Genomic DNA, 24,323 nt, shown 5'->3' with positions numbered 1-24,323 from the left:
TTTAAATGATTGCATAATGATTAAAGAAGCTTTGCATAATATCACAGTGATTGGCAGAAAATGAGCTTTCTACTTACAACTGCCGATCTAGGTAGTAATAGCTTGCAAGATTGTAAGAGGTTGACCAGTGCGCAGCTTTACATTCCTCAAAGGGTGAAAGCTTCTCCTTTCTAACGAATAAATCCAAAGATAGCTATAACATTTTTTTAACATCTGCAACTATGCAACTTGTGTGAGAAATATAGGTGGGATGATCTCCTGACTAAATGGGGAAAGAGGTCGGAATGCTAAGAATGCATTTCGGGTCAATCTGCGAACTGATCTTGTCTTTTTTTATATAAATCTTTTTATTGATGACATCTTCAACACTTTACAGATATTGCAATATGAAATCATGGGGTACGTCTGCAACGGTCATATACTAACAAATCCTAAATTACAAGTACATTTAAGTGTTACAGTTCCCAACACACCTTATTCGTCATATAGCTCCCTACGATACTGCTCCACTCAAGGGGGCTCGCACACATTTCCTTTATTCGTTTAACTTTCCCAATATTTGTAACTATTTTCTGGCATAGCCCGTTGATCCGTATACCATCCTTTCCATTAGCGTGCCCTAGTCCATATCTCTCTTCCATGCAGCGGGTGTTGATGTTTATTGTAAACCCCATAATCTGGCTATATTACGCTTGGCGACTATTGCCCCCAGTGTTATCTAGGTTCTTTCTTTACTATTAATCTCAGTGGGTCCCAAAATGTTCAAGAGGGAGAGTCTTATCTCGGGTTCTATTGTTGTGCCCAACACTTCTCCCATACACTGTACCAGAGCTGACCAGTTTCTTCCAATATATGCACACTCCCAAACAATTTGAATGTATATGCCTTCTTGGCCACACCTTCTCGTACACCTCTTACACTCCGTGTCTGTACTGTAGCCCATTTTCGCTAGTACAGAGCCAGATAGATACATTCTGTGTAATATTTTTAGGTGTACCAATTTTAATCTAGAAGAGATTGCAGCGTCACTGGGGAAAGCCAGGTTCTGTAGTCATTCCTCCTCCTCCCTAATCCGCTACGTCCCGCTCCCACTGTTTATGCAGCTGGAGGAGGAGGGGGAGGGGGGTTGGGGGGGGTCAGGCATATTTATTAACTAGTTTCTTGTAGGCCAGTGAAATTGACTTAATCACCAAACATTCATCAAGGATTCTGTCCTCAAGTGGGGAGTATTCTGGGAGCGACTCTCCTTTTGGGTTTGGGATGACCGCCTGCAATGCTTGCCTTACCTGCAAGTATCTAAAATACTCTGTGGGTGCTAGGTCAAACTCTGTTTGCAGCTGCGTGAAGGGAATCACAGCTATTTTTCCACTGGTCCCCAACCCCTGAGATTCCTATAGTATCCCAACCGTCGAATACTTTAGATTTTCTTAAGTTACCAAATCGTTATGCGTCCCACAGAGGGGTAGCCTGTGTGATCTTCCCTGCCCATCCCATACTCTTTTTGACTGTGTGCCAGGTCTGCGCCGTGTGTGCTGTTGGACCAGTTAAGTGTAGTTTATTGGGCTTGGTGTATAGTGCTCTGATAAAATTGCCCACCGGGAGAAGCCACCTATCCATCTGATGACAGGTGTCATCCTGGGGTCTGTATAGGACTTGACTTAAGGCTGTCAGTTGCATCGCCCAATAATATATTTTGACGTCGGGGAGTCCAATTCCTTCATCATACCACCCTCTTATCAGTTTTTGGGCCGATATGAGGGGTGGTTTTCCTTCCCACAAAAGCTCTCTCTGCTCACTTGGCTTTAAAATAATCGGATCTTAAGGGGAGCGCCGAGTTTTGCGGGATGTATAGGAAGCGGGGCAAGGACATTATTTTAAATAATACAGCATAGCCCAGTAGTGCCAATGGGAGTGATTTCCATGGCCTGACGTCGCTTTTAAGGCGATGCAAGATGGGCAAAATGTTCCGATCGTAATACAATACCGGATCCTTGGTGACATACATGCCCAGGTTTTGGAATCCATCACATGCGTCTACTGTATTATAGCCTTTGGCAGAAAAGGGAACTTGCCCCATAACACATAAATGACTGATTTGGGCCAGTTTATGTGGTAGCTCGAGTATTTCCCAAGTTGGTGAATATTTGCAACACTATTCAAAGAGGTGCTCGGTGATGCCAGGTATTACAGGATGTCATCAACATATTGAGAGATACAGTCTTCCCAACCCTCCGACCACCGGAGCCCCCTAATATTTGGGTCTTTGTGTATCCATTGCTAGTGGTTCCAATATTAGGGCGAACAGCAGCGGGAACAAGGGGCAGCCCTGCCTGGTTCCTCTCTCAAGGGGGAACACTGAATATTTCCTATGATTTACTACTACCTGGGCCAGAGGATCCCTGTACAGGAGCGAACCCAGCTCTGGTAGCAAGGGCCAAATCCCATTTTATGTAAAACTGAAAACATGTACAGCCATTAAATTGTGTCAAACGCCATGGCGGCGTTCGGAGACACCACCACTGCGTCTTCCCATAATGTGTCAAGTCGTCCCATTACTCCGTGCAAGCGCTGTGCGTTAAGTGAAGTGTTTTACGCCAGCATGAAGCCTGACTGGTCAGGGTGCACTAGTTTCGTAAGTACCTTTAGCAGACGAGTAGCCAGCAATTTCGCCAAAATCTTAAATTCTGCATTAAGCAATGATATTGGACGATATGAGGAACATTGACATTTTGGTTTACCGTTTTTATAAATAACAACTATTTTAACTAGTCTTTGACCTGCCGGGAAGTGCTCCTTGTTCTAGACTTGCCAGGAACATCTTAGTGAGATGTGGAGTCACCTTGCCCACGACCAGTTTATACAGCTCGATGGACAAACCGTTGGAACCTGTCGCCTTCCCTGCCTGTAATTCTCTTATAGCCCGCTAAACCTCTGCTGGTAAATTCGCTATCTAGGAGAGAGAAGTCTTCTTCTGAGAGGGTGGGGAGAGGCATGTCAGACAATACGGAGTCTGCCTCCACCTCCGTGGAGTCGTTGGGAGATTCATAAGTTTGTCTAAAGTAATTTCCGAATTCACTTGCGATTTCCTGAGGGTCACTCAGTTGGTTTCCGGATTCGTCAATAATTTCTACGCTGCGTCAGTGACAATGGCCATGTATTCTTTGGTTTTCAACTTTATCAGAAGCTTAGTCTCTTCTGGGTCGCCCTGTGTACACTACCCTCGAGCTGCAGTATGTTTCTAACCTGGTGAGGAGTGCAGTTTTCTCTTTTCATGTTCCAGCAATCTGGGAGACCGCATGGCCCCTGATCACTTGGTTAAAGGCTTCCCGAAGTGTCTGGGCAGATTCTACAGATCCCTCGTTCTCTTGAAAGTAGAGCTCAACTTCCTTCATGACCTTTGTTTTGACCGAAGGGATTTTGAGGCACCAGGGATTTATTGGGGCTGTTCGTCCTGCCTGCAAGTCTCCCACCCGCATCTAGGTCCAAACAGGGGAGTGATCCGAGATGCCCCTTGCCAAATGCTGTGTCTCATTTATTGCCCCAGCTGCCCTGCCGGCACCATGATATAGTTGATTCTGGAAAGGCTATTATGGGCTCAAAGTGAAATGTAAACTGTGCCTACATGGGGTGGGGTGCTCGCCACACATCCACCAGTCCAAAAGCTCCCATAAAGTTGTGGACCTGAGTTCTTGATGTCGGCACCTCTCTTGGGGATACGTGTCTAATGTCCTCTAAACTAGGGGGTTAAAGTCACCTCCTATTAGGAGCAGTCCCTCAGCCAGAGCAAGTAAGAGATCCCCCATGTCTATGAAGGACAGCTTGTGGAGGTCTGGTGGTACAGATACCAGCGTTAATATACGGCCTTCCCACCTCCCAGTTACTGCTGTGAACCTACCCTGTTTGTCTGTCCATATGCGGTCAATTGCTATTAGGGAAGTTTTCCTGATCATTATTCCACCCCTCCCCCCATGGAACTGGAGCTAAATGCTGACTGAGAAACAAGCCTGTATCCCCACCTGGTCAGCGCCCGCAAGCATTCTTAATCTAGTGCGTCTCCTGCAGGAGGACCACGTAGGGCGAGTGACGCTTGAAATATTGGGACACTATCTCCCTCTTGAGCTTGTCACCCAATCCCTTCACATTGCAGGACATTAACTTGATACTCTGTTTAACTGATGGGCCCATTGCTTCTGCAGTGAGTTGCCTGACCAAGCGCAGAAGTTCCCGCGAGGGCGGTATGTCCCTGCCCCACCGTAATTCACACCCTTGTTCCGGAAAGTGTGTTGTTACTGCGGTAAAGTGTTAGTGAATGGAGCAAGTCCTTCTACTGTGTGTGTGTATCATATAAACTGTGTGTGTAACTAAACAAGAACCCCAATCCTTCCTCCCTGCTTCACTGCAATCCAGGTGTTAAACATCCTTGATCCCCCAACTATGCATGGTGCCTGTCGCCCCATTTGAGATCTATACTAATGTGGTGGGGGACTGCAACCTCTACACATTTACCCACCACTTTACCCTACTAAGGGCATGTATTTCCATGCTATTACATAACTTTTAATATTGAGAGTCACTTGGCTGATATTGCAAATAATTATCGTATGTCCGGCTTGCTGTGTGCATTAGTCCAGTCCCACTGGGCCCAACCCTGCCTATCGCCAGTACCAAGTCAGGCCCACAAATCTGAATATCTGGGCTTGTTCCATCTCTTGAATGACCCGAGGGAGTCTCCAAGCCCAGGTGTCAATTGGGGGACGCCTCATTATTATTAGGAACCACCACCTCTGGCCGGCTTCCATCAATCCAACCATTCTTGTGCTACATCCGGGATATCGGAGAACCATGTCCTCCCTTTGGCATCTATCCGCAATTGTGCAGGCAACAACATAGAGTACTTAAAACCTTTGTCCCTAAACTTGATTTTAATCCCCTGGATGTAATCCCCTACTGTACCCTCACCGTGAAATCGGGAAAAAAGGTCACCACTCTATTTCTAATGTTGATAGGTCGGGCGGTGCGGGTTGTTGGCAGGACAATGTTGGGATCTCTGAAATTAAAGATTCTCACCAGTATAGGTCTTGGAGCGGCCCACGGTTTAGATTTGCCTCCAGGAATGTGGTGCACCCTTTCTACTGAGAAGGAACTAGATCTGGTCTTAGGTTGAAAGTATTTAGTAATCAGTTCTTCAAAAAAAAGGTCAGGTGTGAGCCCCGGGCACCCCAAGGATCCTGACATTATTGCGGCGAGTCCTTCCTTCATAGTCAACTAGTTTGCTTTCCAAAACTTTACTCACTGTTTGTAGGTGGTTGATCTGTTGCTGCATAGCTTTGGAGTCCTGGCAGAAATCGGTCGTAATGCCCTCCTCTGTTTTGACTCTTTCGCTCATTTTCTGGAGGCCTGCTCTGAGGAGTGTCACTTTCATCGTTATTGAGTCCATTCTGCTTTCAAGAGAGGCTCGCACCCCTCTGATGGCGTCCATGATAAATCAGACCGCCCAGGTGAAATCCGGTCTGCCAGCTCGAGCCGGCTCAATCCCTCGCCCAATGCCTCACTGCGGCAACTGGTATCCCGGTATGCATGGTGTGGGGCAGTAGACGCACGCGAGCTTGTTGCTGCCGTCTGGGGGTGCACACCGTTTTCTGCATCACTCACTGCAATTCACGGCACCTCAGTGATCTCCCCCAGGTAGTCCAGCTGACTATGCAAGTCCGTGGAGTCCGACTGTGCACAGGCCCCGAAGTTCCGCTCGATGTTTCTTCTCCGTCCAGGTTAGTTTCTGCCTGAAAACATTGCGGTGGTTTCCGCGCTTAAAAGGATATATGTTTTGTTGCATGGAACGGAGCAGTGTAACTGATTAATGAGCGGTGGAGGTAGGAGAGTTACAGAGCTTAGTTAGCGTGCGACCATCTTTGTCGACAATTGACCACACCTCCCTGATCTTGTCTTTAAAGAAAAAGATACGCTTTCATGATCGTAAAGGTTTTAGTTTTCTAACCCTTCCAGTTGAGGTTACTGCTAACCTAAGAGCAAATTTCTACAAAAGGTAGAACAGAGAGGCATTTAAGCTCACTTCAAACTGAATCTTCGCCAGTGTCCCTAACCAGTGCGAATCTCCCATGAGGAGTCCACAGGATAGGTCAGAAAAACAGACCCTTCAAATCCTTTGAAAATGCTCTGTAAAAAAAGCGATTGTGTATTTGGTTGTCTTTGTTATCTACATAACATTTCAGGTGAAGAGTATTCATGGCCGGTTTCAGCCAAATGCAATAGCTATGGAAGGAATTGAGGTAGGGTGATGGAAAATAGGTCAAGACATTGAGAAAATGCCCAAAGGTGAATCCTTTGAACTTTAGATTGTAAAGTTTAGCAGTATTTTGAGCTCCGAGTGTTTTTTAAATTGTCAGCACATGCATAAGGAACCTCTATGGCTGAATTGTAAGACTTTACCACACATGTAGCTAGGTGCAATGATGCTGAGTGATAATGTAAGTGTCCATGTTGTTTAGTGAGAATTTGGCAATCGCGACTGAATATGCTGTTTGCCGCAAGCTGGAGCGACCAAGAGGATCATTTCAATGTAATTTTCTTGATGACAGATGGTTATCGGTGAAACTGGTTACAAAGAGTAGGCAGCTACCAGTTGTTGGACCTGGCCCTTTTTGCAGGGTCTCCCCCAGTTGATTCTGCCTTCTGTTGCTGTACCTGTGGGGAGTGCCTATGTTCTCTCCCTAGAATATTTAATTAAATGCTACTAGTGGGCCAGCAGCACTCATTGTGCCACCCACAAAAGTAGCACCTTAAAACATGTCTCAGGCCTGCCATTGTAGCCTGTAGTGTGGTTATAAACTGCCATTTCAACCTTACTAAAAAAAACTTTCACCAAGCCAATACGCTAATATTCTGAGGTCCGCGTGATATGGTTAAAAACTAGAGCCAAGAGGAATACTCCTAAACAGGTAGTCAGAATTGGGAGTACTTTCTTTCTGCTAAGCAGCGCATTGTTCTGTAAAGGCATTATATCTACTTAAAAATTCAAAATTGAAAATCTCCAATTCTATTAATTGGATTTTTGTCCTGCTGGTATCATTGTAATTATTTAATTGGTCTTGTTACAATTTTATTTAATTAAAATTCACCCTATTTTCTTAATTGGTTTGGGATGTTTCTGCTGCGTTTTCACCTTATTCTATTTGTGTGCTACATACATTATTTACACAGTGCCTCCAAGGTCAACCTGACAAACTACCATACGGTAAAGCACAGGTTAATTTAGTGGCATTTTGCAGTTCACCGTAACATGGCTTGTGGTAGTTGCCTGAGTGGGGCTTCCACTCCCCTCAGCCAATAACTTAATTTCTTACACCATGGAATCAATATTACTTTCTCCTTATCACTGGTAAAGCGTGGGCATGTGGCACTGTTGGAAAGGGAAATCAATCCCACTTAAGTAATCTCAACACCACTGTTAAGGCGCTTCCAGCAAAAGGATGAGTAATCTGGGACATCTTTACTACAGTATGTAGAAAAGATGTCATGTTATATCCAGACTGCTGATGGGTAGCTAGCCACGCTACCAGGAGTTGCAGTATGCTGCTATTTAGAGAGGACTCATTAGGCATCCGGGAATCTGGACTGGTAGGAGGTGTGGCAGTGTTATATACATCAGGGTATAGTGTATATGGTATCAGGGTGTCAGGTATCAGGGTACAAGGGTATGGCGCGCCTCTTTTGTCTGAGCATTATCCCGAAAATACAGCAGCACCGGGCTGGCCAAAGAATTAGGGTTGGTGGGGGTGTCCAAGAGCCTTGCCATCTTATAGTTCCTTCTGTGTTTTTGAGGCCCTCCGTTCTCAAGAGCTTGGTCATGTCCCTATGAACAACTAAGTAGCACAGGCCGGAAGCAGGAATAAAATGAAGGCACAGAGATGCCACCCCAGGATGAGCCCACCTGATCTGTTTTAGATTGCTAAGGGAACTACTCATGTTACTTGTTCATTGGATCCTTGCATTTGACCCTGCACCGGGCTCCTCTGCCTTTGGCTAAGTTAACATTATAGAAATATAACATAAATAATTGCACGGATGAGGTTTTGGTTCTCTTCCATGTTGAAAGACTCTGGGGAGATATGGCCCACTGATTCACGCCAATAGGATTTTTTACACTTGTCAGTGCATGCTGAAGCCTGCTTGCAGCACCATTCACTGAATTAAGAGTGGCTCACTCCTACAGCAGAATGGCAACTTAAACCGTCTGCACCAATTCGGGGGCAAGGCTTGCCCAACAGTGCAACATCGTCTCTGGAGAAAAAGAGGTCTGATCTGCAGAGCAAGAAGAAGCCTCCTCTGGACATTAGCAATGAGCAGGTTATCTGGTATTGGGGGAATGAAGGTCATAAAATGCAGTGTTTTACATTTCAAGCTGTGCCAACAGATTAGTGCTAATGAGTGTGCCCTCTTGTCAAAAGGAGGGAGGATGCGTGAGCACAATGCATGCTATCTCATGGGATGAAATAGAGCGCAATAGCCCGCCCCATTTGTATAAGCCCTATACTGGCCTGCTTACGTAGGTTCTTTATGATAACATTATTCTTTTCCTTTTGGATTAGTTAATTCTCAGTCTACACAAAATCACGGAGGGTATGGAGAAATCCTGAAGCAATATTAGTCAAAAGAGCATGTGCCAGATCCATTTATTTATTTATTTATTTGAACGTTTTATATAGCGCGAACAAGATCTTTGCAGATATCAGAGCGCTTTACAAAGCATAGAATAACACCAGGAGAGTGAATAACAGGCCATTAGGTACAGCGTAGTTGTAGGTAAAGGTGGGGGTGGGGTATGTACATGAGGGAGCATAGTAAAACAGGTACATCAATAATGCAGATAGTAAAAATAGGTGTAAGCATAGACAATCTGGTAATTCAATAATACAAGTAATACGAATAATCGAGGGATCGTACAGATAATACAGATCGGTGCAGAGACTTTAAAAATCCACGTTAATAGATCAAGTGTATTTAACCATGAGGATAGCTTTTACTTCTTTCTTAAAAAGTGTGATGGAGGGGATGAGTCTAGTTTCAGGAGGGAGTGAGTTCCGGATCCTGGGTGCCATTCCTGAGAAGGAGCGTTTATAAGTTTTTTCCTTCCGGAATCTTCGAGGTTTTAGCAGAAGATTGTTTGTGCCTCTAGTGTTTCTAGAGCCGCCAGAGATTGTCAGCTTCTGGGTGAGGTAATCGGGTGAGCTCAGGTGTACAGCCTTGTGTGTCATGCAGGCGATTTTCAGATGTATTCTGGCTTCAAAAGGCAGCCAGTTCAGGGATTTCAAGTCAGGGGAGATATGAGAGTGTTTTTTTGACCCAGTGATGAGTCTCGCTGCAGCGTTTAGAGAAGCTCTTAGGGGTGCAGTAGTAGTTAGAGGGAGACCGCAGTAAGTTTCCTCAGTGTATTGATTTGGTAGTTCGCACCCTTAGTTGCCTTGCTGATGTGTTGCTGCATGTTGAGATTGGTATCGAGTGTTATGCCCAAAGATTTTGCTGAGTCCACGATGGTTGGACGGACATTGAGTGCAGTTAGGTGTTTAAGCCAAGCTTGAGTGGTAGAGATCTTCGCGGGAGGTGAGATCAGAAGGAACTCTGTTTTCAAAGCATTGAGTTTGAGATGATTATCGGCAAGCCAGGATTGGGTGCTTCTGATCGTTGAGTTCAGGAGTACAATGTCTTGGGGGATTGTAATTTGAGATATAGTTGGGTGTCATCGGCGTACATGTGAAAGAGTACATTGGAGGTTTGTAACAAGGTGGTGAGAGGTTCCATAACTAGGTTGAACAAAGTTGGGGATAAGGAGGATCCTTGAGTGACGCCTAACGATACAGGTATTGGCGAGGACATAAGGTTGTTGCACTTGAATTTCTGTGACCTGCTGTGTAGAAAGGAAGTGAACCACTTGAGGACAGTCCCAGATAGACCCATTTTTGTGTTTAATAGTTCGAGTAAATTCTCATGTTTAACGGTGTCGAATGCTGAGGAGCGATCAAGAAGGATGAGGAGGCAGGTATCATTTTGATCTAGGATTTGAAAGGCGTCGTCAATTATGTGAGTCATAGCGGTTTCTGTACTGTGTCCTGCTCGGAAGCCTGATTGATGAGAGTTGAGGAGATCAAACTGGTCAATGTGTTTGGTCAGTTGTAGTTGTGCGCATTTTTCCAGGAGTTTGGCGAGAGTGGGAGTATTGGTAATGGGATGGTAATTGTTTAGATCAGATGGGTCGGCTGTAGGTTTCTTTAGTAAAGGTGTGACTTGTCCGACTTTGAGGAAGTCAGGGATGGTTCCTTGTTGGAGTGAGCGGTTGATAATTTTAGTCCAGAGTGGAAGGAGCAACGGGGTGAAGTCTTTGACAGCGTTAGCAGGGAGGGGGTCCGTGAGGTGATTGGATGGTTTCAAGGTGCCAATTTCTTCTTCAGAGTAGGTGTCAAAGGATGACCATGTAGCATTGTTTTTTGGTTCAGTGGGTGCTATGCAGTGGGGTTTGGGGTAAAGGCTTGCGTCAATGAGGAGATCACTCTTTATGTTGTCAGTTTTTTGGGTAAAGAAAGCAGCGAAGTCTTCACAGGAGGGTGCTTCGCGCACAGTGCTGGGTAGTTGGGGGTTGTTCCTTAGATTGTGTTCTGATTAGCTCGAAAAGTTTGCTCGGGCGGTTTTTGCTTGGTCGAGCTGGAGGCTGAAGAAGGCTGATTTTGAGCGCTTTATTTTCCTGAAGTAGGCGTTTCTCTTTTCCTTCAGAGTTTTTAGGTGCAGTGTAGAGGGGGCTGATCTCCAGGTGCGCTCTGCCAATCGCATGGCTCGTCTATCCTCATTAAGACTCCCGTCATACCATGGGTTGGAGATTTTGGCGGAGACTCTTTTTAGCTGCATGGGTGCAGCCTCATTAATTATTGAGGTCATAGCGTTGAGATAGTGGTCAGTCAAGGATTGGACATCCGTAGCGCCAGTCGGAGGGAGTAGGAGGTCGTAACTGTTCGGGGGTAGGGAATTTGGGTTGAGTTTTTTCAGGTCTCTTTTCCAGACTTTAGGCTTGGAGGATTGAACCGTGTTGAATTTGACTTTTTCCTTGATGAAGAATGTAACAATATGATGATCTGACCAGTCACAGGGTTGAATAGACAAGTTGGATAGCGTCCTCTTTGGAGATGATAAGGTCGAGGATAGAGCCTTTCTCGTGGGTCGGGCTGTTGCATAATTGTGTGAGGTCAAGGGCGTTGAGGAGGTTTTTAAGACTGTTTACCACCCCATCATTGTGATCGTTCCAGTGGAGGTTGAAGTCGCCAAGGTAAATTTGAGTGACCTGTCGTCCGGAATTGGTAGAGATCATATCCATGATTTGTTGGGCGAAGGTGAGGTTGTCCCTGGGTGGGTGGTAGATGCCGTGAAGGGAGCGTATCGGTTTGCCCTCACTGATAATATTGAGGCAGATGTATTCATAGGAAGTTGGGAAGGGTAGGGAAGGTGCGGTGACTTTCAGAACAGAAAAGTTGTTCCTGTATATGCATGCGATTCCACCACCTATCTTGCCAGACCTGTCAAGTCTAATGATGTGGTAGTTGGGGGGCACCAGAATGTCCATTATAGGTGTAGAAGATTCGGTTAGCCAGGTTTCAGTCAAGATGATTAGGTCAAGGTCCAATGTTAAGATGAGATCAGCGATGGCGGAGGAGTGTCTAGAGGCTGATCTGCAGTTGAGGAGAGTGCACTTGAGACGGGGTGTGTCAGGGGAGGTAGAGGGTTCTAGGGTGAGGGGGACTTTTCTAAGGTTATTAGGGACGGAGATTCTGTTGTTTAGTGTGGGGGTCTACGGGGATTTGAGTGCATCGTGGGAATGGAGAGGTGTGTGGCGGTTGTGTGGTTTAGGGGAGCTGGGTCGTAGGAGCGGAGGAGGGTGAGTGTGTCGAGGTCCGAAAGAGGGTTGCATGGGCGACGGGGGCGGTTGTTGCGATTGTGGACAGGGATCACGGTCCAAAGTGAAGGGTGTAGAGTGGGAGAGTCATCCGGAAGGGTGGGGGGCAGATTGGGAGGGGGGGTGGTGGTGTGTGAGGCTTGTCTGGGGTGTGTGAGGAGTAGTTCTTTGATGGTGTGAATGTCTTCTTTGATGGTGTGCATGTCTTCTTTGAGCTGGAGGAGGGTGGAAATAATCTTGTCCAGCGTGGGATAAATGTTGGTGTTTGGGATGGAAATTATGGGTGAGTGACTGACCTGAGAATTAGCGTGCGGGTGGGGGGAGTGGGTTGGTGTTTGTGCAAGGCTCCGTGGTGGCGTTGTACGGGTGGTGTTAGAGAGGAGAGAGGGGTTGGGAGGGATGGGTGTGGATGAGGTAGGGAGGAGGTTGGTGGTGTGGATGAGGGCATTGGTGGCAGGTGGAGAGAGCCGGGTGGGGGTTGAGTGTATGTTAGTGGTGGTGGGGGAGCAGGTAGGGTAGTGGGGGCTGAGAGTGGGGGGGGAATGGGATTGGAGAGGGTCCTGTTGTGGGGGGGGGGGGGAGTTAAATTAATGGATGTGGTGTGCTCTGCATGGTTGGTTAGAGGGTGGTAGTGGGGACTGAGAATGGGAGGGGATAAAGGGTGGGATTTGTCGTTATGCGTGTCGTTCTGGTGCTGAACTATGCTAGAGGGGTTGCGAGTGGGAGCTCACTGTATTCTGAACATAAAAAATTAGAGTTATACAAGTCAATGAATCATAAGTCAGTGAAACAAAGAGTATGGCTTACCTACCCAAACTAAAGGAAGGAGGAGAGGGGAAAAGACAGGCAAACAAGCATTGGCAAAGTCAATTGGTCTGGACTGCAAGAGAGCTATAGGCTTTGTCAATGTTTTAGTCATGTTGTACAATAGAGGATCCGCCTGCTGCAACATGACGGAGTAAAAAGAAAAATGTAAAAAGCACTGACATGGCTAGCGCTTTTTTTATTTCTGGCAGGATGCATCATGGGTGGGGGGGGGGTGGAACATGTAGAGTGTGGGGAAAAAAGTGCAATGACGCTACCAGTGGTGTCGGCGTCAGAGCTTTTTTTGTGTGATGGCAAGTGGGGGCAAGCAACAAGGAGGGATTAGGGAAAGTATAGCTAACAGGTGGGTGGGAGAGCAGATGCATAGCAACAACACTGCAGCGGAGAGGGACAAGCAATGAGAAGAAAGAGGGCATGGAAGAGAAGGATAGGGCAAGCAACAGGAAGGATGCACTTACTAAAACATATCCGCTATTTATTGGTATACTGAAATTATTCACACATAAATGACAAAGCACAAAAGACCAAGAGGTTTGTTTCACTACTGTAAGATTTGTATTGTTCAGTAAACATACAGGCTCAGATGTACGACCGTTTTTAGTAGTACAAATGGAAAACCAGGCCGTTTGTTACCACTAAAAAAGGGTTGCAGTATGCGCAAACCCTATTTTGCGAGTCGCTAACCTATTACCAACTCGCAAAATAGGATTTGCGAATCACTATTAGGAAAAGGCATGCCAAGGACGTCCCTTCCTAATAGTAAGTCGTACTGCTATGCAGGATTGTTTTGCCACTGCAAATGCAGTCGTAAAACAATCACAGTTTCCACCTACTCCAAATAAGTGGTAAGCCAGTCGAAAAAAGGAAAGGGTCCCTGGAGGAACCTCTTCCCCTTTGAGAATGTATGTGAAAATATGTTTTAAGAGCAGGCAGCAGTCCCATGGAGCACTGCCTGCCCTCAAAAAGATGAAAAGAAAATGTTTACATTTTTTCTTTTAAACACATGCCCTTTTCCTTTCAAACTGCTTTATTTAACAAGCATTGGCATAGCCAATAGGTCTAGCTTTTGGGACCTTCTAGGTATTTAGTCATGCAGCACAATATTCTTGGTGCAACAACAAGTGTTGCATGGTTAAACACTTAAAAGGTCCCAAAGGCGAAACCTAGTAGCTATGCCAATGCTTGTTGCACTAAGTCACTTGGGGTGTCAAACAGCGTCTTGCTGGAAAGCCGCCGATACCTGCTGGGTAGGGCCCAGTACTTCAAATGGGCAGGTACAAAGTACCGGCACTCTGGTATTTCCATTTAAAGCACCCGGTAGGTGAAAACCCGACAAGAGAAAGGAGGGAGCGAAAATGGAAGAGAGCCTGCTGAAATGGGAAGGGGTGAAATTGTTCAGAGTCAGACAGGTTGCGGGAGGGCAGAGTGAGATCGGGCCACCGAACATATGGCAGCAACGGGAGAGTGATTGAAGCAGAGAACAAACAGTACGGGGTGGGAGAGCACTGGTAGTAATTGAGAGAAAGAAAAGGGAGATGGGCTTAGGCCTACGAGAAAGAGGGTTAGGGAGGTGAAGGCAGTGGGGCTGAAAGTGAGCGCAAGAACTATAGGAACAGAATGCAGAGGTATATATGAAAAAGAAAAAAACTGCGAAAATGAGAGAAGCAAGATCAGGAAGAGAGAAGATGGTGGGGGAGATCAGGGTTAAGGGGGAGAGGTGTTTTGAAAGAGTGGGATTATGGTGGTACAAGGGAAACGGAAAAATGTATGCCGCCACAAGCACGAGTATGCGCTTCGAAAAAAAGCTGAACGGCAGCTAAAGGTCCCCTATGCAGCGTATGCGTGCTGTGTATGCAAGACCTAAAAAGCAGTCACATACGTAGTGGTCTGCTGACCCTAGCAGATCACCATTCCTGTGAGTGCTAGCCATTCCCAATGGATCGCAATTTGCGATCTGCCTCATGAATATTGATGAGGCAAGTCATTTGCAACCCCACTGAGAATCACTAAATGTGTCAGAAACACATTTCAGAGCATGCCGTTTTCCTAGTCGCAAATTGAGAGTGGCAAAAACAAAATCACAATTTGCGTCCCGCAAAACAGAATGGTCATACATCTGGCGCAAAATATCTAGAAATGTACTATATAATTTTCGACAAAGGAATCCGATTAGACTGTAGGGGTCAAATACATTTTCTAGCCAGATATAAAACGTTTCACTGGTTCCAACCCTTGGTTCCAACCCTTTCCTTATCTCGAAGATCACTAGGAAGAGTTGGAGAAACCATTGCAATTTACACCTGAGTGACAGCTTTTCTTGGGTTGCCGGCAGTTCCAGAGTCCAACACCTAGGAACGGTGTTTCAGGAAGCTTTTTGGAAACACTTAATCGGTCCCTTAAATTGATAACAATATTACCCCGAGATACCCAAGTAATTTCGAGAAATTAAGTAGTATTATTGGAGTGAAAGGTACAAATTTACTTTGATGTATGGACCACTTTAGGTTCACCACCAGGCACTGTCTATTATTTCTGTAAATGTAATTGTCTGCTGTACGTAGTAATCCAGTCCCTCATCTCTTTTCTTTCTGGAAACCATCAATGAGAAGCAGAATCAGAACTAGACAGGTTCAAGGGGATGAAGTTCTCTATTAGTAATAATATTCCCAGCGCAGTGTTCCAGTCCTAATATTGTTAAGATGAACCAAATCTTTTCCAAGACTTTTTGTTAAAAACAAGTTGTTTATTCACACTTTACATAATACTCAGGCACACTATGCTCATTGCTGCCATGGGAAAAAGTAACTTTTAATGTTAAGTAAACGGTATTGAGTTCTGTTAGATTAATTGATTTAGTGGACAATTCAATGCATATAGACAATGCAGTTTAAATCCATTCTATCGCAGCCTCTGCTGCATAAAATAATTCAAATAAATTAGTAATCGAAATAAGATTATTATGTCAAATTGTCGATTAAACACCTCTTCTGTCGCAGTCTTCAATAAGATAATTTAATTTCAGTGATATCAGGAAGAATGCTATCACAACCTTTATGGAATGGAAACGATGCACTGCATATTTGCAACACAAGTCACTTTACCTCCAAGTGTCAATAATTTAATATGCTTCGTATTAATCTATGTACCATGTTATAATGTTATATCAAAAGGTCTTCACAGATGCTTGATGTAACTCACAAAACAATAGGCAAATTCTACATTTCATAGCATGAGCTAAGCAACGTTCTAGCATATGGATAGCTAACAATTTGATATAACCCATTCTAGTGAAACAGCACGTACAGCCTGTTTTTTGATGCCTGCTCATTTGTGCTGTAATTCTTCACGCCAGTCATCCTCGTCTCTTGTTTATGGTAAGATGTCTCTAGATTTCGTATTGAATCCTGCTTCGGCATCCTTAGAAGAGTTAGAAAAAAAGAACTTTAATTGGGAATGGAATAGAGGTAGTTCTAAAATTACAAGAGCGTTGGAGTTTTAGAAAAACAAATACTTTCGTTCATTGTCAAAACACTCAAAGTATTACAGATTCAAAGCAATACCTACATTTCTGAACTACATTAAACCGAAAAGAATGTTATACTTTATTTTGAAACAGAAAAAGGTTGGACGTTGTGTTCGTCCTACCTGTACATCCAAAAAACTCCAGGTTTTGATCCTCGAAGTAGACTGAACAAATATTTCCTGATCTTTTGAAATGACACCGAACCTCTTTGATGGATGGTAGCTACATATTGTTGTATCACTGTCATTGAAATAAAGCATCTGAGAGACTTCACAAACCTTAAGTACTGTACCAGCTAAGAGGACTTGGGCTGAGTGCTATTCTAAGTTGGATATCGCTTTGACCAACCACAACTTGTCCCTGTTGTGGCACTCTATGCAGGTGTGTGAACTTATGAATTAATTTACTGGATGGAAACTCCAGCCAGTAAAATCAAATGAGGTTTATGTGGCAAGCGCCTAGCCCAGGTTCAACCCCCCCTTCTTTGGCACAAGGGTAGTATGCAATAGTCCCCCCTGCAAGTAGTCTCTGTACAACTCTTATTTGCACTGCTTTGGAGCAGGTGGTAAATGGGAGTGTCAATTAGCACAGAACAGGGGATACAGTGAGGAATTTGAACCGAAAAAAACAGATGAAGATATTTATTTCAAGGATTCAGCAGATTAACGCATGAGGAAAAATCATCACCCTTAAGTGGAGGTACAGCATCCCAACTCTTTCATCATGGTGCTTTCTAAAGTTTACGCTCCTCACCTTCACCTCAACAAAAGTGGGAAGCATCTCTGTGCCTAGTGGAGACATAGAAACATGGAGGCTGAATCTCCAGATGTTACAATATTTGGGGCACGTCCCTGCCCATAAGTGTGATTAGTACAAGCCAACATGATGCCACCGTCTGAGGAGTGAGGTGTATAGGATAATTTGCTGAACTTTGACAAGATAGAGATTGATTTACATAAAATTACTTTTAGGCACAAGACACACGACAATTTAGGTCGGGCCTTCATTGACAGGCATCGGGATTGCTGTAATCAACCACGAACGCTATCTTAGATTTAGTGAAAATGTACAAAACGCCTGCAACCAATAAATCATGATAAAATCAGCTCAGCAACAATCACAAGTCAATTTACCCCACACTACAAAATGGACAAGTATAAATACAAAAGCAGGTAAAATGTACCTTGAAAAACTCTAAGCTTGGTGATATGAAACAGCATATAAACACTAAAAGGCTACAGCACTGTTTTTTCAGTGCACTCAAAATGGTGCCCATCTTGTATTCCAGAGTGACACACAAGGCCCTAGTCACACTAGCTGTCTTTCTTTGCCTGCTAACACATGCCGGAGAAGATACAAATCATTCACAATAAGCCACTGAAAGTCTACAGCAGTTTCTCTGGCAGTACACTCAAAATGGTGCCATCACCCTAAGTTTGTGAAAGTGAGCTACAAGAGGTTACCCATAAACCCAGCGGAGACCAGGGCAGTTAAGCATAACATTAACAATGTCTCGAGGGGTATCATTAGTAGAGGGGCATAGTTAATAAGCAAAAATGAATTGCTGATTCATTTTTGCTTATTAACTAAGCCCCTTACTAATGATATCCTCGAGACATTGTTTATTGTTATAATCACCCTAAGTTGAGCTTGGTTCTCAGCCTAAAAATTGGTGAACCACCCATGCTCATAAACTATCTCATAATATCGGGGAGCGATTCAAAAGTGTGGCTGTAGCCCATCGCACCTCCATCAAATACGGTGACACCACAACTGGGGAATTAAAAAAAAATACCTATGAGAATAAGTACAAACATTTCCTTGCGATTTTCTATATAATACTGAATGCTCTGTAACTCAACTAAACTTGTACATATTATGATCAGCAACTTCTCATCCTACAAAAAAGAGCACCACAGCCATAGGGAGTGGCATGTGTCAACCCTGGCAAATGTGAATGTATAACTTTAGCCAAAATATATCTGATTCAAGGAAAAAATACTTAAAAGATCAGAACATGGTCCAGAAACATTCCAAGCCTCAGTCTCCAACTGCAGAGTCTCAGATAAAAGGGAAGAGTTACACTGGACCATCCATCAACCCTGATCTTCCCAAGATCGACAACATTACATGATCTGACACACATACCCAAGAGAGACAATGACATAATGCAAAATGAAATTATTGGAATGAGAAAATACTTTTCTGAACTAAGTAAGAGAGTCACAGAAAACAAAGCGAGTATCTGTTGATTGAAGGACGACAAACTGAAACCACAAAAGGAAGCAGACGTTCATTCACGCAAGATGAAACTCCTGGAAACTGAAATCATGAAACTGGAGGCTAGCAACATATAAGAGAATGTGAGCATTTTTAGCCTCCTGTGGCATTGGAGGACACAGTGCTCTCATATGTGGTGGTCCACGAGTAATGGATTCCTTAAAAATTAAGAATCTACTTTGCTCGGGAGTTCGAGATTTCGATGGCCCATAAAGTACCAGTGATAAACAGATCAAAGGCAGCTCAAAAAGCCATTAAACCCAAACCTCTGAGGACTAACCAACCACACAGAGTTGATTCTGGCACAAATGAGGAAATACCAACATATAATCTGAAACTGCATCACAACTGGAACCTCACAAGATCACTCGGAGATAACCATGAGCCACCGAAAAGCTTTTCCCTCCAAAAGGAAAAACCTCAGAGGCAAGTCAATTCCGTCTAATTCTCTGGTCCGGTCTGCTTCAAGATCACTTACCAAAACAAATCTCTTGCTTTCAATAAACTGGGTGCTTTGGACTCCTTTCTCTCAAACTTATCAGACTCTGAAATGGTCACCTGAGCGATTCTACTCCTAATATTTTTCTCAACTATTGCTCATACTTATTAGTATGCTTTATCACCATGATTGACATACTATGAGTTTTGTTTATACTGAACTAGTAATTTGAGTGATGCGGTCTTTCACACCGAAATGTGATCTCACATTAATGTTTACTATCCTACTGGAATCTCTGCACTCACGTACACTGCTGCAAGTCTTTTTTTCTTTTATAGTCTATTAACGCCTTCAATGCCAAGCGCCACTTAATGTCTCAAACGGGCAGACCTAATCTTACTCCTCTGCATTAGTTGACTAACATATTTTTGCTTATGAAGGTATACCAAAAAAAGCATTTACCTTTCATTCACTTATAAAACAGAAGGGGCTACAAGGCTCTTCGCTATACAGCCGCTCATTGACTCTGCTTTCCCACTTCATTCAAGTAGGGGTTGGAGTGGGCATTGCATGGAATTGAGCTTTCTTTGGTCTGGTACTGTTTTTTTTTAGTCTTCATGCCACTCTCCATCTCTTCCTACCAGTAATTTGTAATCCTTCTTGCTGAACGTTCAAAGACACAGACCACCTAGGGCAGCTTACTCACTAGAATTACAACGTCTTCCCAACAAAGACACATTCTTTTGCAAACCAAAGAAGAAGGCACTTAAAAGTGTAAAGTTTACATAACATTGACACTTCTCAGATCAATGACATTAACTTACATCCACACATTATATATGCTACACCCAACATAAAGCTTTCAAGGTAGATGTAACAATCCTGTTCTAAACTACCAAAGGCATTAACAATCTAGTGAAATGTTAAAAGACTCAACACTATTGCTACAAACTAAAAGGAGACGTGATAGTAGCAAAAGATTACAATAGGAGTTGTGGAATCTATTCAAATGAGGACCAGATAGGTGGCGACAACACATATTCCCCAGCTCCTAAAAAGAAAAATGGGCTAGTGGCATTAATCTCTAAGAGCTCTGATCTGACAATCGTGATGGCAAAAAATGGCAATAAAGGTACATGGCTTCTCGTAAAAAAGCACAAAATGGCACTGAGATCTATACTGTGAACAAATAAACCCTCATGGCTGACAACTCAGTCTTAAATACATTTAATTAAAAAATAATCTCTGTTACAACAGGAGATAATCATTAAGAGAGGGGCTGTCAAGTTGCCATGGGGTGGAAGCCTAGACAGAATATCCCCCAGCAAATTTAAACTCCGTAAATCACACAAGTACCTAACTTCTGCACACTTCAGGACTTTAAATATATCTGGAAACAACATAACTCAACCTGGTAAAAACTTTAACCTGTATATCTCATTCTCCATAATAGACTGCGTGTTAGTAGAGAACCCATACCTTGGCAAATGCTTTGGAGGCTACAACAGTACCTATAATGTTCTACGGTCAGGCAAGCATTTCAATAACATACACCCTTGGATGCGCTAAAAAGTAATGGAGAATGAATGATTTTCTTACCCAAGACCCCTGTGCTACATAAAACAAATTAAAAACGCTATTTAGGAATTTCTAGAAAACAATTAGCCCACATGTAGTTTCTCATATATTGTCTAGGATGCCCTTAGAAAAACACTATAAAAGGAACAATGATTAGTTAATCAAGCAGGAAGATTAAAGAGGACGGCAAAAGAATAGACTGGCTGATAGTTTATGTATTAGACTTGATATTTTCTCTAATGTATGAAAAAGAAAAAGATAATTTAAATGAATGAAAATTCAAATGCAAATTCAAAAACATATTAAACTTAAAATCACACCTAACTGTCACTAACAACAAAGCTCTCAAATGACGTGGATGCGGGGGGGCGTGGTTTGGATGCCGATGGCGATGGTCGCCTGAGAGCTCGGCTCCGGGACTGAGCCCACTTTGATCCTGCAAATCGGAGTCCGCGGGGCACCCTAACCCCTGCAATCCGGAGACCGGACCGGTGGGGACCTGCTGGGACAGCCGGTAACACTCGAAAGTCGGCTGTTCCGACAGAAAACCGAAGTTGAGGGGGTCCGCGGAGTGGGACCCAAGATGGCGCCCGGTCCTTCCCGACCCCTTGGCCGAGACCCTCGATCCGGAGGGGCACAATAGGACAACGCGCATCCTCTCCATCCTGCCCCCCTGGAACACGATACTTGGGGTGACGCTTGGAACGGGTCCGGGCACGGTGGCCGACCCCTGACGGGTTGTTGGCCGAACTCCTGTCGTTCCTGGAACGCGGACGCTCGGTGTCCCTGGGTGTGAGGACGACCCTACGGGCCGCACCGGACTGCCCCCCACCGAGTGACTGAACTCCATGGGCAGCACAGCACCCTGGCGCCACAGAGTCTCCGGCGGAACTGGTGACACTCACTCCAGATCCTCATCGGCCAGACAGGCCTGCCCAACCTGGCACCGCTCATCCCCGCCTCCTCCTTGTTGGCCTCCGACGACACGGTGGTGGCGCTGCCCGAGGTTGCGGAAGGACAGCGGATCCTGGAGGCGGCGATCGTCGACTTGCAGCACAGCGACAACATGCCAGGAGAGCCATAATCGACGCCCGCACCTGGTGGCGACTCGGACGGGCCTCCCTCCGTGGGACACAATCGCCATGGGAAAACCGAGGGGACCCAAAGCGACCACCCCAGCCGCCTCGGATTCGGAGGCGCCGGACAAAGAGGCTCGAGGGGACCCGGAGAGCTCCGGCGGTCCCCACTTGCAACAACAGTTTGACCGAGTCCTGGAGGCGATCGCGACCACGCGCTCAGCCCTTCAGCAGGATATTGCTCAGGTCGCGACGAGTCTGGGCCTCCTCAGGGCGGATCATGGTAAGCTCTCAGATAGAGTCAAGGAGGTGGAGAGCTCAGTGAAGACCTTGGAGCCGGCACAAAAAACCTTGGCCGCGACCATGAAGGATGCCCTGTCCCGGATTGATGCCTTGGAGAGACGGGCGGAGGATGCTGAAGGACGCAATAGACGGAACAACATTCGGGTGGTGGGCCTGCCGGAGAAGATCGAAGATGGCGACATGGTGGCCTATCTGGAAGCTTGGCTCCGGGACACAGTAGCCCCTGAAGGCCTGTCCTCCTTTTACACCCTGGAGCGGGCACACAGAGTGCCGGCGAGGCCGCCGCAACAGGGCCGCCCCTCTCGGCCGGTGGTAGCACGTCTGCTGCACTTTCGGGACAGAGACCTCATCCTTAGTACCGCAAGACATAATGGCCCTTATAAGGTTGAAAATAGCCAGGTGAACATTTTCCCGGATTACACGTACGAGACTCAGCGCAGGCGGACCTCTTTCCTGGCGGTCAAGCGCGAACTCCGGAGCGAGGGCATCCAATATTCGCTCCTCTTCCCTGCAAGGCTCCGCATAATCGTTGATGATAAGACCCAGTTCTTCGATTCCCCGGAGGAGGTCTGCAACTGGCTTGAACTCTATAGAGCGGGTAAAGATGGCTTCGGCTCGTCCTCACAGTTGGCCGTGGAACCTGGGCAACGACGACGGTCTAAAAGAATTTGCAGCCGCCGTGGTAAGGCAGGCAGGCCTTCGACAGTGGAGACAATGGCGGAGCGGAAAGAAGTCCTGGAGATGGTGTCTACTCTGTCGGGATCACTGGGTGGCCCCATTCTTGAGGAATCAAACCCTGGAGGAGAGGGGGCACCAACAGACACTGAGGACTCGGATACCGATAGTACCCACACGCCGGTGATAACTCCGAACTCAGCTGAGGACATATTGGATGGTCAGGGATAACGGGGTGAGCTGCTTCAAATTGAGTGGGGGTTGCGACCGGAGTGGTCGGGAGGGCGATTGTGTATGACCTCCGGTGAGGGGGGGGAGAGCCCAGATCAGGATGTGGCTTTTTGTTTTGGGCTCAATGTAGTCTCGGCAGCCCGGGAATCGAGGGCCCATTACCGGCGCCCAACCCGCACCTAGCCCTTAAGGCCTTCCTGCGGTGGGGACCGCAGGGTTAGTCGGGGATTGTGGGATAGTTTGGGGTATGGTTTGGATGGGAACTAGGTATCACTATTTGGGTCCTGTTCTGGGAGGGGTGGGTAGGGGTTTGTTTCAAACGGGGGTTGTTGTTCTTTTGTTGGGGAAAATGGCCGCCATCAGTGTTGCATTGACTGTTGATCGCTCGTCGTTGGAGCCTTGGAGGGGGGACCCGGAACAGACGATGTGGGACAATGGCTGATGTTGCTAATGTGAAATGTATTACTTGGAATGTACGGGGGCTCCACACTATGTCTCGACGCCACAAAGTTCACGCTTATTTAGTGCGTAGAGGGGTACAGATAGCGCTGCTACAGGAGACTCATCTCAACAGGGCGGAAGGGGCGGCGCTACAGCGTAGATGGAGGGGACAGGTCTTCTGTACCACGTACTCAGCGTATGCGAGGGGGGCGCTCATATGGATCAGGGCTGGGGTCCCCTTTCAGGTCACGAGGTCGGTGGTGGATCCAGAGGGGCGCTACGTAGCTCTTTCAGGCACATTGGGGGGTAGAGATTTGAACATTTGCTGTATTTATGCACCTAACGTGGACCAGCTTGCCTTCCTCTCTAGGTTATCGGGTTCGTTGGCCCACTGCTTCTCAGGACCCCTCCTACTCGGGGGTGATTTTAATTCTGTGGTGGACGTGGAGGCCGACCGCTCGCACCCACCCCTCCCGGACTCTCCAGTTCGCCGGGTAGCGAAGGGGAGGAGGGAATGGCAGGCGCAATGGGGGCTCACGGATGTCTGGAGAGCACAACATCCCGACACTAGGGACTACTCCTATTTCTCGGGCCTGCATTAGTTACACGTGCGTCTGGACGGGTTCTTGGGATCGGCGGAATTGGTGTCCGCGGCGGTCCGGTCTGAATATTTGACCAGGACTATCTCGGACCACAACCCTCTCCTGATGGACCTTCAATGGTTTCCCGGGGTCCCTGCTGTACCCACCTGGAAACTGCGCCCGGAGATGTTAGAAGACATAGTCTTTAAGGCGGACCTGGAGGACAAAATCTCGGAGTACTTTGCATCTAATGGGGGTACTGCGGGATCGAGAGCGGTGGAATGAGATGCCTTTAAGGTGGTGGTCAGGGGCTACTGTATTACTAAAAAAGTGGGCATGCGACGAGTCATCCTTGATGATTTGGCGGCGGCTGATCGAAAGCTCCGCGAGATGGAGCTTCGCCGCCCCGGACACCCTG

At 46.0% G+C, this 24,323-nt stretch overlaps 1 protein-coding gene across 11 annotated transcripts in view; it reads right to left on the bottom strand.

Annotated features, from left to right (window-relative positions):
* The window catches only part of MAP2K4 (mitogen-activated protein kinase kinase 4), a 767,786-nt gene that overhangs the window by 598,128 nt on the left and 145,335 nt on the right, over nucleotides 1–24,323 (bottom strand). For 8 of the 11 annotated variants that reach the window (XM_086930577.1, XM_086930576.1, XM_086930571.1 and 5 more), the window contains one exon: nucleotides 16,082–16,195. The exons of the other annotated variants lie outside the window; for them this stretch is intronic. In XM_086930577.1, coding sequence (XP_086786703.1) covers nucleotides 16,082–16,195 — 114 coding nt within the window. The remainder of the gene's footprint in view (nucleotides 1–16,081; nucleotides 16,196–24,323) is intronic. 11 annotated transcript variants of the gene reach the window in all.

Source organism: Lissotriton vulgaris, chromosome 7, assembly GCF_964263255.1.
Source record: "Lissotriton vulgaris chromosome 7, aLisVul1.2, whole genome shotgun sequence".
NCBI classification, from domain to species: domain Eukaryota; kingdom Metazoa; phylum Chordata; class Amphibia; order Caudata; family Salamandridae; genus Lissotriton; species Lissotriton vulgaris.
The sequence above is the reverse complement of the archived record's forward strand: the minus strand, read 5'-3'. Positions and strand labels throughout refer to the sequence as shown.